Here is a 14,620-nt window from a genome sequence, read left to right on the forward strand (position 1 = left end):
TACGCATACCGGTAGTTCAAGTACCACACCACCACACGACCTGGTCGTCTTCTTTGCTACACACAGTTCCGGTACAAGTCAAGACAGTGCATGACAGTGCACCGTTTTGGACTGACAGTGTTCCGGGCATCGGTAAACTTGCGGCATTGCGGACTACAAGCACTGTGAAGTTGCCGTGATTCCTTGAGTTCTTTATCAGTTCATCTCGTCGTGGGCGACGATGGCATCTGAAATAGTCAGCTTCGCTGTGACTGTGGATAGCAGAGAGATACTTTCTTGGAACGCTCAACTTGTTGACGAAGGCTTGTCCTTCTCTCAAATTTTTGAAAAGCTGTTGTCTGCCGATAGTGGTGTTGTATTCAATCGACCCTTACCTGATCCGTCCGTATTCTCATCCTTGACCGTGACTGTTCAAAAGGAACCTGCCCGCAGCTCTGCAGTCGTGACGGTTCAGAAAGCTATGCCAGTTGTAGCAACTTGTACTCCTTTCGGATATTTCGTCCGCTTCTCTGTGAATACGGAAAAGGTCGAAGCAGCGCCGAAGCCGGCGAATGCGTTTGCACTCTTGATGAACTCCGCCGAAAAGTTGGCGCTACCTGACTATCGTGGATCAGCTGAGGCGCGGAGTGCCGGGAAATTGCGTGGAGACTGGGCTCTCCGTAATGACCTGATCGATCTTCTGCAAGCCAAAGGTGTAGGGTGGAAATTTGGCGAAGAGAAAACATCTGGAGCGATATTTTTTGACGCCTTGACGAATGTGCTCTTCCAAGTTTGCCCTGGAAGTCGTGTGAAGACACTGAGCGATCGTGGAGTGCATATTCCTAAGTTGTTCAGCAGTCTGGTGGAAAAGGGCGATGTTTACAACGACCCAACATCCCACAAACACAACAAACTGCCATCACTCGGCCAGCGTGAAGTCCAGTCTATGGCTAGCAGTTTGTTTGGCGCTCTGTGTTACCCCTGGGCTGGCAGCAAGCATTGGAGCAAAGTAGTTGACTGTGTGAAACTACTGGCTGATGGCCTTCAGAAGTACTCTGTCTACCTCAGTGCTGCTGCGGAGCGTGCAAACGCAACCAACGAACGACTGGAGCCAGCTTGTTCACCGGGTGACGGATCCTCGCTGAGGGTTTCTGTTGTTGATGGAAAGGTGCGCACAGATGCCAAGATCATTGCACGGTATGCAGACCTCGAGAAGGAGTTGCAAGCCCAATCTGACTATGAGCCTGTCTGTGTGACTCACATAGCCCCAGTCAACCGCCAGAGTAGGTTTGTGTACCTGCATGAAATCCAGCTGCCATTCACAGTGGAGATACTCAGCTACAACCAAGGCGGGAACCTGGTGACGTTGACTTGGTGCTGGAAGGTGCCTACGGAGGCAGCAGATCGTGACGCCGACAAGTCCATGAAAACCGTTGAGTCATTGAAGGCGAACTGCCATGAGCACCACACCCGAGCCATGCGCCGCATGTTTGTTCAGCGCTACGGGCTACTGGCCAAAGTGTCTCCAACGATCCTCAGCGAGATGTACCGTGAGCTGACGGGAGATCACAGCCGGCTCCCCACTGCTGACACGAACGCTGTTGCTGACCGACTTAGACTGGCCCTGGATGCCCAAGACCCGGAGCTGGTATATGACCTACGGGGGAGTTGTAACAACGGCAGGCCGGAGAAGTACCAGCAGTTCTGGGATGGCGCAAAGGCGTTCTTGAATGAGCAGTCGCTTAATGCTGCCGATAGCCGTCGCCATGGTGCTGTCACCCATATGGCTGCCGCTATATCAGTCCGAGACTTTGTAGAACAAGTCCGCAAGCGCCTCCCCGGGGATACCCCAATCCCATCTGTCGAATGGGTGCGCCTACAGTTCTGGCCGAGTAATGCCTACAACAAGGTTGCAGAGAACTACTCCGGACGCCTTGACGTAAAGCACATGGTCCAGTCTCGTCATCTGCACCACTCCCATCCAGACGCCCACTATGCCGCTGCTGCATTCCGGTACTTGCGGGAATTTGCTGTGGACTACGCCAAGTACGCGACCTTGGTGTCCTTGGATGATAAGCACCTCGTTAAAGTGGGGGAGCCTGGATTCCCGGTTGCCGCCGTTGACCGGGGCCGAATGGTGGTCGTGGGAAAGGATGTCCAGTTTCAGGTTGCTGATCATGATTTCACCAAGCTCAAGATCACGCCGTCGGTTGCGCTACTGTGCGACATTCCCGACACGATTGAGGAGTCATTCTACCGTGGCACGGTCTATGTCGGCCTGAAGAACACCGCATTTGCGCCATCATCTCCGCTCCGGCATGGCGCAGAACTGAAGCATGTGCTGAAGGCTGGTGGCGTCAATACTGTCCTGAAGCCGATCTTGCTCCTCTACACAGATGGGGGTCCAGATCACCGTGTGACATACGTATCTGTCCAGGCTTCCCTCATTTGCCTGTTCAGGTCCCTCAACCTGGATTACCTGGTGGCAATGAGAACTGCACCGATGCAGTCCTACTGCAATCCGGTCGAGCGGATCATGTCCCTCATCAACTTGGCGTTCCAATCTGTCGGTGTTATGCGGGCTGAAATGACACCAGAGGCGGAAGATCGGCTGAAGAAGGCCAACTCGATGGCAGAAGTCCGACAGGTAGCTGAGGCAGCAGACGTAAGAGCAGCGCTGCAAGCATCAATGGATGCTCCTATCGCCCTCTTGGAGGAACGCATCTCCAGGCTGCAGCTGAAGGATGAGCCTTTCAAGGTGTTTCCACCTGCATCGGATGCCAACATTGATGAGCTGTGGCAAGAGATGCACACCATCGACCCGACCCTGTCCCGCTCCGACACAACACAGCAGCTGATCAAGTCAAAAGACAAGTTCAACGCTTTCATTGACCACTGCTGTGTGAAGCGGCACTACTTCTTTGCCATTAAGAAGTGCGGTGCAGACGACTGTGAACTGTGTGCTCCACCAACCCTGCCACGAGAGGTCTTCGAGTCGCTCCATCAGTTCCCTGACCCGACCAAGATGACTGGCTCTGACTCGTTCAAGCCGTTCCGTGAGGTTTGGGGGAAAGCCACCAATGAGGATGCCCGGCCATCCACAGCAAGCGTGCCTCAGCAGGATCGGCAGCGTGAGGGCAATGTCGCGCTGAAATCTGAAACGGTTAGGCAGACCATCTCTTGCTCAGAGTGCCAGAAACCACGGTGTGTGTACGCCAACAAGCGCCTGGATGCGTCCCAGTCTGTGGCCGTTGCCTGCGGTACTGAGGATGTCCTCTTCGTTTGTGGCTCTCCGCTTTTGCCAGCTGACCATGCCCTGGCAGCAGATGTGGTTGTGCGGTCTAGCCTCACATGCTCTGCCGATGTCGAGAGGGCCTATTTCTCGGCCAAGAAGGCCTTCAGTCCTGTCTGCTATGTGTGTGGCATCAACGCACCTGCTGCTACACCTGCTGATGTTGCCCGGCAGTATCAGTCCATTCACATGCCTTGCGCTGCCTGTGCCGCTCTGGGGAAGAAGCCCCGCACCCGTGGCCCCAGCTGTGCAGCAGCCACAGCACCATCCAGCAAGAAGAGGAAGCACCAGTGAACTGGACTTCTTTCTGCTTTGGGACTTGGTCTCCCTATTGTGTCATGCCATACTATGACAGATGCAGCTGTACATTGCTGGACTCGCCGCAGCATGTACTGCGCAGTTCATACGTTGCGACTGTTCGCTCCATTGTCATTGGAGCCTGCTGTATTCATTGTCTGGACTTGTCATGTCATGCCATGCCTTATCCCATAAGGTTTCTGTTTTAAATTTTAGCACAAGCGCGCACTTGGCTGTTCTTTTATGTACCCCTTGTATAATAACTTTGGTTTGCTTTCTTTCCTATTTAAATAACATGCAACACTGGACTTCCTCACCAGAGGCCGGTGCAGGAGCCTGGTTTTCTGGCTGTATGTTGCAATTGACTGTCACGCGTGGTGTATAGTCTGATTTTAGGTCATAAATTGGGCCTTTGTAGTGTAAATAGCAGTTTTTGTTTTTCAAACCCTATTTTGTTTTTTTTCCGCCCGCCCGCGTTCCTTTTGAGATTTTCAGGTGACGAGAAACAATGAAATAACTTGGTGTGGCCTTAGTAAAAAAAAACCAAAAAAAACAAACGTGTACAGTGCTGCTCAATGAAATCCAGTCACAGCGTCACTCTAGTACGCACCGGGCGTGGCGCAGCCCTTGACCTGCACACTGGGCTGCGAAATGGTGCAGGGCGCAGACTGGACTCACACGATCAGATTTCATCGTGCAGCACTGTACATGTGCGGGTACACTGCACCGAACTGCACTGCACTACACTACACTGTACATGTGCGGGTACACTGCACCGAACTGCACTGCACTACACTACACTGTACATGTGCGGGTACACTGCACCGAACTGCACTGCACTACACTACACTGTACATGTGCGGGTACACTGCACCGAACTGCACTGCACTGCACTACACTGTACATGTGCGGGTACACTGCACCGAACTGCACTCCACTACGCTGCACTACACAGGTAGTACTCACCGGAGTGACTTCTTGCTGCGCAAGCCAACACTGAAGAGAAACGCTGACGCCAGCTGAATGCACAGCATCGGCACCTCTTCACTTTCAGCCTGCAGCAGCCACAAAACAGAAGGAGAAACAAATGAAGTGAACCTAGGATGGGTAGCATACACAACATACTAGCACCGCTGACCTCAACACTTCTACAGTACACTGAATGCACCGAGGATTGAGGGCACTGGCACACACTCACACACAACCACGCAACCAAGACAACAAGCTACAGTAATGCAGCAGTGAGCATACTAGATGCATATGCTAAGCACTGAAGATACTAGATGCATATGCTAAGCACTGAAGATACTAGATGCATATGCTAAGCACTGCATGTACACATGCTAACTTAATTGCTAAGTACTGAGCATACTAGATGCACATGCTACATTGCACAGCAACTACTAGTAGATATGACAAAAGCATCACTGCTCTGTGCTCACCATGGCCATTGCTCTCATCCGCGCCGGTGAGTTTGCCAGAACCAGCTTCTTGATAAACTGGAAGTACTCGCTGCAAAAGTGCATGCGCAGGTGGCTGTAATGTAGGTTCTCGCGCTGCACAGACATCTGGATGTGCTGCGGTGCACACTGCTCACTCAATGCTACTCCGGGTGCAAGCCAATCTTCTGTGTGGGAGCGAGAGAGGGCAAGCAGAGGAAGCAGGGTTATAGAATAGAACACAGGACAGATATCTGCATATGTACCAATAGAATAACATAATGGATGGGCATGTTCTCGTCGTACGGACATAATCTCAGACATGGGTTCACACTGCTACACGCGTGTCTACAAGCCAAGGAGCCAGAAGAATGGTACCATGAACACAAGCAGATACGCAGTATAGCTACACGACTACGGTCAATCAGTGAAAAGCAGCAGCAGCAGCAGCTACAACAGTAGCAGCAGCAACTGCAATAGCAACAGCAGCAGCAGCAGCAGAAACAGCAACAATAGCATGACAATAGCATGACAATCACTTACTCTGTACTGTAATGGGGGCATCTTCACGCTCATAAAAGAGAATATAAGCGTTCCACCATCTCTTCTGTCTCCGATACGCCATCCTGGGTGGAGGAAAGACGACGGGCACATATACACAATATGCATAACAGGATAGGGAAATGAGAGAACTCATACAAAACTTTGCCAATGGCAGCATTTTCAAACTTTCAAACATTCGGAATCTGGAGTAGTTGTGGCTAGGTTTTGCAAGCTTCTCTGACAACAATTTACAATTCACCCTTGATCGCAACATGTCGTGCGATAATGTCCCTAATAATAAAGTGCTTTCCCTTTGCGGCACGTCCATGTTGGATAATCATTCCCCCAAGGATATCCCAGGCAAAGACCGGTCGACTGCTTATAAAAGGACTGTGCTCGCTCATGGGGCCTTGACTGCTAGCCCAAGCCTACATACACACAGCATTCTTGACTATGCCGGTTGCAGATACCTGGAATCAGTTCAGTGGCACTTCGTACTCGATAAGAGGCATCTTGGTGTGATACTCACACAAGAGTATATCCTAGTCATAGGCTGTGTTTACACGAGGCGTTTCAACCCGGGTCAAGTTTCAACCCGCCATGAACACAGATTGACTGGCGCGTTTACATGACGCATTGCGCTCGACTCGGGTTGAAATTTCGCCCCGGGTTGATTTCAATCCTCCCCTTGGGGGAGAGTTGAACTCGAGAAATTGTACTGCCGTACTTCTGTGCGTATCTCGCGCCAGGTTTGGACAGCACTGCACAGGCAAATTTTGCGCGAAAGCATTCACGCTACGATACAGGACTCTAGAAGTGGACTTTTTGCGGTATACAAGTAATTGCCCCGGGTCAACTGTCTTCATGTAAACACTCCCCTACTTTTTCTACCGTACAGACCTTCAACCCGGGCTGAACTCGACTCGGGTTGAACATTCTCATGTAAACGCAGCCATACATGGCAAAATTGGTTGCATCAAACATGAAAGTGATGACATGGATAGTGGACTTACCGCTTGGTCATGTGATCAAAGACGTCGGCCATGTACTCGCCACCAAAGCACTGCGCTTTCATCTCCTCCTCGTCTTCCATCTTGCACTCTGTCACCTCATTGTCGTCGAAGCGATACCATCGATCAGGTTGCCCGTCTGGTGTACTGTAACCACCACAATCACAGCAACACAAACACACACACACACACACACACACACACACACACACACACACACACACACACGCACACACACACACACACACACACACACACACACACACACATGCACACATACACACACATGCACACATACACACACAACACACATACACACACACATGCACACACACACAACACACAAACACATGCACACACACACGCACGCACGCACCCACACCCACACACCCACACACCCACACACCCACATACACACACAACACAACACAACACAGTACACGCATACCTTAGTTACATGTACGTACATTCACATTATGAAATTAGCCCAGCTGGCACACAGACACATAGACCTCAGGCCTGCCCATCGCGGAAGCGATGATAGCGAACAGCTATGTTAGGCCAAGTAAAAAAAAAAGCTAGATGATCGTCCCCGTCCGCCCCAGTTTTTGTCAGCGCCCCAAGAAATATTTTATTTTTTAAATCGTGAGTTTTTGCCGAAATCGTTGGTTTTTTACCGATCGCGGATGCAGGAAACATGTGCACGCTTTGTTTAATACTTTCTTTACTATATGGACCACATACTAGGGAGGTTTAGTCCCACGTAATCCGTGGGTACTTTACGTGGGTGTACCACGTGATACTCAGTGACCCACGTACAGACGTTTTCTGATTCACGACATACCGTGTATGGAGGCTCACCCACGTTCCGCCAGAACGTGGGTGAAAATCAGAATGGAGCGCATTGTGCGAGCTGTGAGGGTGCTCAGCTGAAGAAGTTTCCGAAGCACGAAATCAAAATATTGGATGAGCTTCTTAGGCCGGGGTAGCTTCGTCTTTGACCAGGTTTTGGCCTTTAGCTACATGCTTTTGTTTGTTCCGTGTGACTAAACACAACATTACAACGTGGGTGCCCTTCATCCACTTTACGTGGATCACCCACGTACGCGTTTCCGTTACGTGGGAACTAAACCTCCCTACTACTAGTATATCACAACGTCAGTATCGATCTGCTGAAGAAAGAAAAAGAAAAAAAGAAAAAAAAAGAAAAAAAGAGAAAAAAAACCTTGATGTTGTTGTTTACACTGTGTGCATGAGAGGGTAAAAAGTAAAAAAATAAAAATAAAATCCTCCCGCCCTCCCCGATTTTTCCAAAAAAAAGGACGATCATCTAGTAATTTTTTTTACTCGGCCTTAGACATAGCAACTTGTGCTGGGATTACACCCACACACACATACACAGACACACACAGACACACACAGACACACACAGACACACACACATAAACACATAAACACACACACACACACACACACACACACACACACACACACACACACACACTGCGTCCATACACAGGTTTGAAACACTACTATCAGCACGAGCATAGCATAGCATGACCGTACACACACATGGCACGTAACCGGTACATGTAGAAGCAGGCAAGCGAATAGTACGTCTAACTCACCGCTGCAGGATGAAAGCATAGTAGTGCCCACCGCTGGCCTGACCACTGTGTACAATGAGACCAGCCAGGCGGTAGCGAGTGCATGGCGGACCTGCAGGCTCGGACGAATCCGCTGCCTTATCACCATTGGCGACTTCACAACGAATCTCCTCCCCTGCGTGCGTGCACGCACACACATGCGCACACACATGCACGCACGCGCGTGCACACACACACAGACACACACACACATAGACAACAATGGTAAGAATGAGAGAGACAAGACGCTGTGCTCAGCGTACAACGTACAGACCGCTCAAGTAGATCATCAACATCATGATCAGCATGTAGGTGAGAGATTACTTAGAGACAACACTGAGAATCGAGATACACGTAGCCGTATACTGTCATTGCTTACACTACACTGCAACGTAAAAAGCATTTGGGTGCATGCAAACACATATAGACCCCACTTGGTCAGAGTCAAACCTAAGACCAGACATGCACATTTTGCAGAAGAAAGGAAAGCGCACACACAGTCACGCAGACAAATCCGACACACACTCACTATGAAAATAATTCACTGTGTTGTCATGTCCACACAAACAAAGAAACGTAGAAAGTTAGAATCCAAAAAGTTTTCTTGTGACCTTCTTTAGCGTAATAACGTCACCGATCAGTAAAATGAAATAAATTTCGTCTCCTTGCCACCTATTTACATTACGTATTGTTTGTCACTCACCTTCTACCTTGGCAAGACCTTGCACGGTGAATGGCTCCATGTCGAATTCGCGCGGGAACTCAAAGTAGTCGTTGAACTTTACCGCACACTCTCTGGATAAAGCAGCACGAGAAAACGACAACACATACACAGTCAGTGAAAAGACGAATGTGTAATCTGCATCAATGCCAGAGGAGCAGAGGGTTGAATCAAGCTAAGCAGACAAGGTAGATGAAAGACAAAGCAGATTACAACAATCATTATAAGCATGTCAAATCCACACTGTTCTCTAAGGCTGGTCAGTTGAATCCGCAAGTAGGTCAATAGCAACACCATAGCTCACCTTTCCCAGTCGTAGTCAAAGCGCTTCAGCTGAATAGCAAGAACCTGCGGCAGCTTCTTGATGCAGAGTCGCTTGACAGTGTCCACTTTCTTGTCACACTTCTCACAATGATAAGCATTGGCACCCTCCAGTAAGTCACCCTTCACGTACTGCTCCAGGGACTCAAGAAGGTGCTGGTGATTACGTACATCAACATTCAGCGATGTGAACGGCTCCTCACGGGCATATCTGTCGGCAACACCACAGTACACACATGCACAAAACCGCGTACACACATACACACACAGACACGTGCACACAGACACGTGCACACACACACACACACACACACACACACACACACACACACATACGCACAAGCACACCCACATGCACGTACACACAGACACACACACATGTACACACACAGACACACACACATGTACACACACAGACACACAGTCAATGACATCTAGGCATGTGTGTGTGTGTGTGGCACAGATGGGCAAGCAGGCAGACGGACGGATGAACAGAGAGGCTAACAGATAGATACATGTGCGTCATGAGTACTGGGCTTTTATTTCGTCCTGCGCTAAAGGTTTGGTCAGCTTATGGTGTGCATATTGGTAATAGGTCATACATGTATCATTCGATAGGCCAAGAGTTCACATAGACTCTTGGCTAGACTTGGCAGTTCTCTTCAGTCTAAGTTTGACCTACATTCAAGGTTGTTACAATTATTCATCGGCTATATCTCTTCTGTACCAAAGAGTTATTTCCATTGCATACATTCAGTCCACACCACCTGCCAAAGCTCTCTGCACAACTAACCGATGAGGACAGCCCTTGCAGATCTTCTGATCAGCAAATGATCCACCTAGCGTGTCAACTACGGCTGGACGATGGCCGAGAGTCTTCAGTGCTTCATCGATACTGTCTACAAGACTGTTGAAGAACTCTAGCGCATCATGTTGCTCTCGCAGGTTGACTGCTTCTCCCCACAAGCTGTGCCCGTACACGCACACGCACACACACATATACACAAACACACACACACACACACACACACACACACACACACACACACACACACACACACACACACACACACACACACACACACACACACACACACACACACACACACACACACACACACACACACAAATGCACGAACATGCACGAACACCCACACACATGTATACAATACAGTATTATACACACATCCATGAATGCACAAATGCAAACAAGCACACAAGCCATGCTGTGCAATACTACAATATAAAGCACATATCCCGATCTGTGTAAGGGTCTAATTCACAGCCGGCATGCACGCAAATTTCAGCCACTCTCCTTAAGCAAGAAATGAAAGAAAATCTGGAAAAAGTCCAGGGTGCATAGAGGACGCAGGTCGCGGGGTACCCATGAAAAGGAAGCTGTGAGAAATTCTGCTGGGTGTGTGTTTCACTAGTGTTGATATCTAGCCGCAGCCGCACTGGACTCGTACAAGATTAATGAACACTACTAAGCAATGTTATTTATGCCATAATGGCCAGCCTTACCGGAAGGTCTTCCAGAACCCTTGTGGCGTGTGGAACTGCAACTGGCTGCCCAGCAGATGGCCAAAGATGTGCTGCACGTGGCGCAGCACGGACGTGTTGTAGTCCTTTCGCGAGCCTCCCGGCGAGTCCGGAGGCGTTGCGGATTTCTCCAACACTTCGTTGCTGTACGGAATGACCTGCTCCTGCTGTAAGAACAAGTGTGCAAAGCATCACCCGAGATACACACAAAGTGCACATGACCTGTACAGTTGGGTGGGAATATCATCATGCACTCAAAACAGTCTGCAAGTGGACTATAATGTTAAAGGTTTGGCAAATGACATCATCGCACATGCTTTCCATGGAGTAGCATACTCATGCCAGTGATGCCACTCCATAGAACTAACTTCAATCATGATGTAACCACTCAAATGATGATGTAATCACATAACCTCTATAGTCTATACCCAACATGTTGAGCTTACAGATGGTAGCGAGAAGCACATAGACAAGGATGACACATCAACAGACAAAGGTAGTCGAAAACATTGACAAAAATGTGTTCACACGATGTACACAGAAATACATGTACTCCACAGCAGCAGCAGCAGCAACAAGTCCTCACCGTTCACACTGCACCACAACTACAGACGTTGCTAACACAGTGAGCAAACAGGGTGGTGGGCACCATTCTTCTCTTTCTTACCTCCTTCGTTGACTTGGTCATCTGCTCATCTTGATCATCCCAGCCAGCGTTGTTTGCCCGGATGATGCAATTGCGAATGGGTGGAATCATGAATAACTGACCACAAGCACGCAACATACAAAAAGACAAACTATCATATTCGTCCACAGCACGCAGTGTTTCATGCAGGAAAGACACCTACATTTGGTGTACAATGACAAACTTACTGCATCGGAATCAGAACAGTTGCAGCTGCAAGAGCAAGCAGAGGCTTCCAACACATGGAAGAAGTCAGCTGAGCCCAACACCTGTCTAGATATCTCACACAGCTCACACCCGTAAGTGTGACAATGCACGTACACACGCACACAGACATGCCCCCCCCCCCCCTCTCAAACACACACACACACAAGCGTACACACGCGTACACATGCGTACACACACGCACGCGCACACACGCGCGCACACACACACACACACACACACACACACAAAATGCAACTTACCGACTGTAGAACTGAGTTCATATAGCACGTGGCACCAGCATTCTTCAGACCAACAAATCCACGCAGTGGCCGGGGTCCTACCGGGGGTAAGTATTCCCACTCACTCAATCCAGGTGAGTCTGCATGCAAACAAACAAACAAACAAACACACACAAACACACACACACACACACACACACACACACATGCGCATACAAACACACACACACAAATACACACACACACACACACCGAGGCACATGCGCAAAATACGCACAAGCAAAAGCATACCGACACGTACGCACAAAAAACACAAAAGACTCTTGAAAAGAGTTGAAAATACAGTTACAAATACATGTACAGCCAAATCATTTGCAAAGAGTACACAGGCCAGAGCCGAAGCCATCCCACACAAAGAGCAACCCAGAAAGATTGTAATGTCACAGTGCAACTCTAACAGGAACACAGAGGTCACCAGCATAATCTCAAAGTGCCGAAAAATGGGTTTATTTCAAGTTATTTGTGATTACTCAGACGACACGGAACAAATGCTGGTGGAATTCTACACAACAAAATGAAGGACTGGTAAGAAACAAAATAATAATAATTAACAAATCCAAGCTGCCACCATGTGCACATGCGCACTCACACACACACACACACGCGCGCGCACACGCACACACATGCACACACACACAGCAGCAGCAGCAGCAGCAGCAGAATCTCACCAGCGTAGAAGAGGCGTGTGAGCAGGTCACAAAGCATGTGCAAGTTCTCCTTGCACCCTGTTGTCAACACTACTAGAAGATCAAATGCTGCAGTCTGCGACTGAGACGTGGAGCAAACTGGTCGAGACTGATCAACAGCCTTGTCACCATTACTTTCTCTACCCTCAGCTTCAAGAACCAGCTTGGAGGAAGCGAAGAGAAAGTTGAAGATTATAGTCTGCAGGACAGAAGAGAAAGAAATCATCATCACCAGTAGATAAACAAGCAGCTAACGGTGGAAAGAAAGGCTTCATTTCCGGGGAAGGGGGGATAGAGCGCTGTTGCTCATGCTCTCCTTGCCCATATCAATATCATTCCACAATAGGTGGCCATCTGAAGCTCAACATACACAAGCGGATGGTATTTCAGAGAAGTCTTGTTCCCCTAACAGCCTCTTACCACTAGCCCAAGAGAAGTATAAAAACTGGCCAGTAGGCAAAAACAATGTAACATCACTGTCCAGACAAATTTCAATGGGACATTTCGTACAGAAATAACCAGAGCAAAATCACAGAAGTCTTCTGGACATACAGAGAAAGCGAAGCCTACCTCAATAAGTTTAATTCCGTTCGGGTCAGAGCCAATCTTAAATTTGACTTCAGGAGTTTGTAGACTAATCAGTTCGGACGTTATGCCAAGGTGACCTTCCAGGAGAGGAGTCGGAGGCTCTTCGCCCGCTCTACTCATGCGTGTCTGTTCACAACACAACAAGAACAGTGGCAATGATATCAGTACAGAAACACAAAAGCATAGAAAAGCACACACCCACGCACCCAGTTGCAACTATATACCCGAGCATAGGCATGTGTAGAGCGTAAGCATGCATGTATATGCATAAGTACCCCCATGAGTATCCAGACATGTCCCAAATAGGACAGCTACCGGTAGTAGTACATCATTCGTGTACGAATAAAGATCCTGGCAGTGAACAAACCTTTGCACTGGTCAACCAGTCCAATTCCTGAGCTACCCAGGCTGCGACATTCTCCGAGGACAGGTATTTACGAGCACCAGCAACATTCAACAGCCTGGTTAACAAAAAGCACAAGGAACGGAGATTGTCAAACTGACAAACTGAGGCAACTCGGATGAGAGCCAAGGATTAAATGACTCGACAAACATGACATGCTGTACTTGACATGTCCCAGTGCAAACATTCAGTTGAAATTTGCTAACAAGCATAGCTTTGTATATGTATACAGTATAGTACAGTTCATAACACAACAAAACAATGTAGCTACACAGATTTTTGCTCGATGATCCTGGCCAACGCAGCAGCAGTAGCAGCAGCAGCAGCAGCAGCAGCAGCAGCAGCAGCAGAACAACTGAAGGATGAGCCAGTATTAGATACAGACGAGTAGCCATTGTTGGGTTGTCAAGAGGCCTTGGCCGGGTACACAAGTAGCTTACCTGCACAGCAGGGTGAAGTACTGCAGTGCAAACGTTGCATGTTCGTTAGCTGTCGTCTGAAAGAGGCAAGGTATTGGTTCACAATACAAAAACGGACATCAAAACTTAGTGACGGCCAAGACAAAATCCAGAATTGCTAATTAGCGTGGCTTAGGAAAGAACTGCCACCACCAAAAAATACTGAAACAAAGCGTTTGTGTGTATGTGTGTGTGTGTGTGTATGTGTGTGTGTGTATGTGTGTATGTGTACACAAAGGCCTTGTCAATCCATAGTCTTTATCCACGATTGCCTAGTAATGGGAACCGGGTCTGAAAGGTGTGTGTGTGTGTGTGTGTGTGTGTGTGTGTGTGTGTGTGTGTGTGTGTGTGTGTGTGTGTGTGTGTGTGTGTGTGTGTGTGTGTGTGTGTGTGTGTGTGTGTGTGTGTGTGTGTGTGTGTGTGTGTGTGTGTGTGTGTGTGTGTGTGTGTGTGTGTGTGTGTGTGTGTGTGTGTGTGTGTGTGTGTGTGTGTGTGTGTGTGTGT

The 14,620-nt window shown here is 48.7% G+C and overlaps 1 protein-coding gene across 3 annotated transcripts in view; it reads right to left on the reverse strand.

The window, feature by feature from the left end:
- The window catches only part of LOC135808521 (probable ubiquitin carboxyl-terminal hydrolase FAF-X), a 56,295-nt gene that overhangs the window by 12,535 nt on the left and 29,140 nt on the right, over positions 1–14,620 (reverse strand). For 2 of the 3 annotated variants that reach the window (XM_065321717.1, XM_065321719.1), the window contains exons 36-50: positions 14,099–14,154; positions 13,623–13,716; positions 13,238–13,381; positions 12,650–12,866; positions 11,943–12,061; positions 11,458–11,553; positions 10,773–10,957; positions 10,042–10,215; positions 9,232–9,459; positions 8,910–9,001; positions 8,189–8,342; positions 6,564–6,707; positions 5,551–5,633; positions 5,011–5,195; positions 4,535–4,623 (exon numbers count right to left, since the gene is read on the reverse strand). In XM_065321717.1, the coding sequence (XP_065177789.1) occupies positions 4,535–4,623; positions 5,011–5,195; positions 5,551–5,633; positions 6,564–6,707; positions 8,189–8,342; positions 8,910–9,001; positions 9,232–9,459; positions 10,042–10,215; positions 10,773–10,957; positions 11,458–11,553; positions 11,943–12,061; positions 12,650–12,866; positions 13,238–13,381; positions 13,623–13,716; positions 14,099–14,154 (2,060 nt within the window). The remainder of the gene's footprint in view (positions 1–4,534; positions 4,624–5,010; positions 5,196–5,550; positions 5,634–6,563; positions 6,708–8,188; positions 8,343–8,909; positions 9,002–9,231; positions 9,460–10,041; positions 10,216–10,772; positions 10,958–11,457; positions 11,554–11,942; positions 12,062–12,649; positions 12,867–13,237; positions 13,382–13,622; positions 13,717–14,098; positions 14,155–14,620) is intronic. The other variant, XM_065321718.1, reaches the window with a different exon arrangement.

This window comes from Sycon ciliatum, chromosome 2 (genome assembly GCF_964019385.1).
Source record: "Sycon ciliatum chromosome 2, ocSycCili1.1, whole genome shotgun sequence".
Taxonomy (NCBI): Eukaryota; Metazoa; Porifera; class Calcarea; order Leucosolenida; family Sycettidae; genus Sycon; species Sycon ciliatum.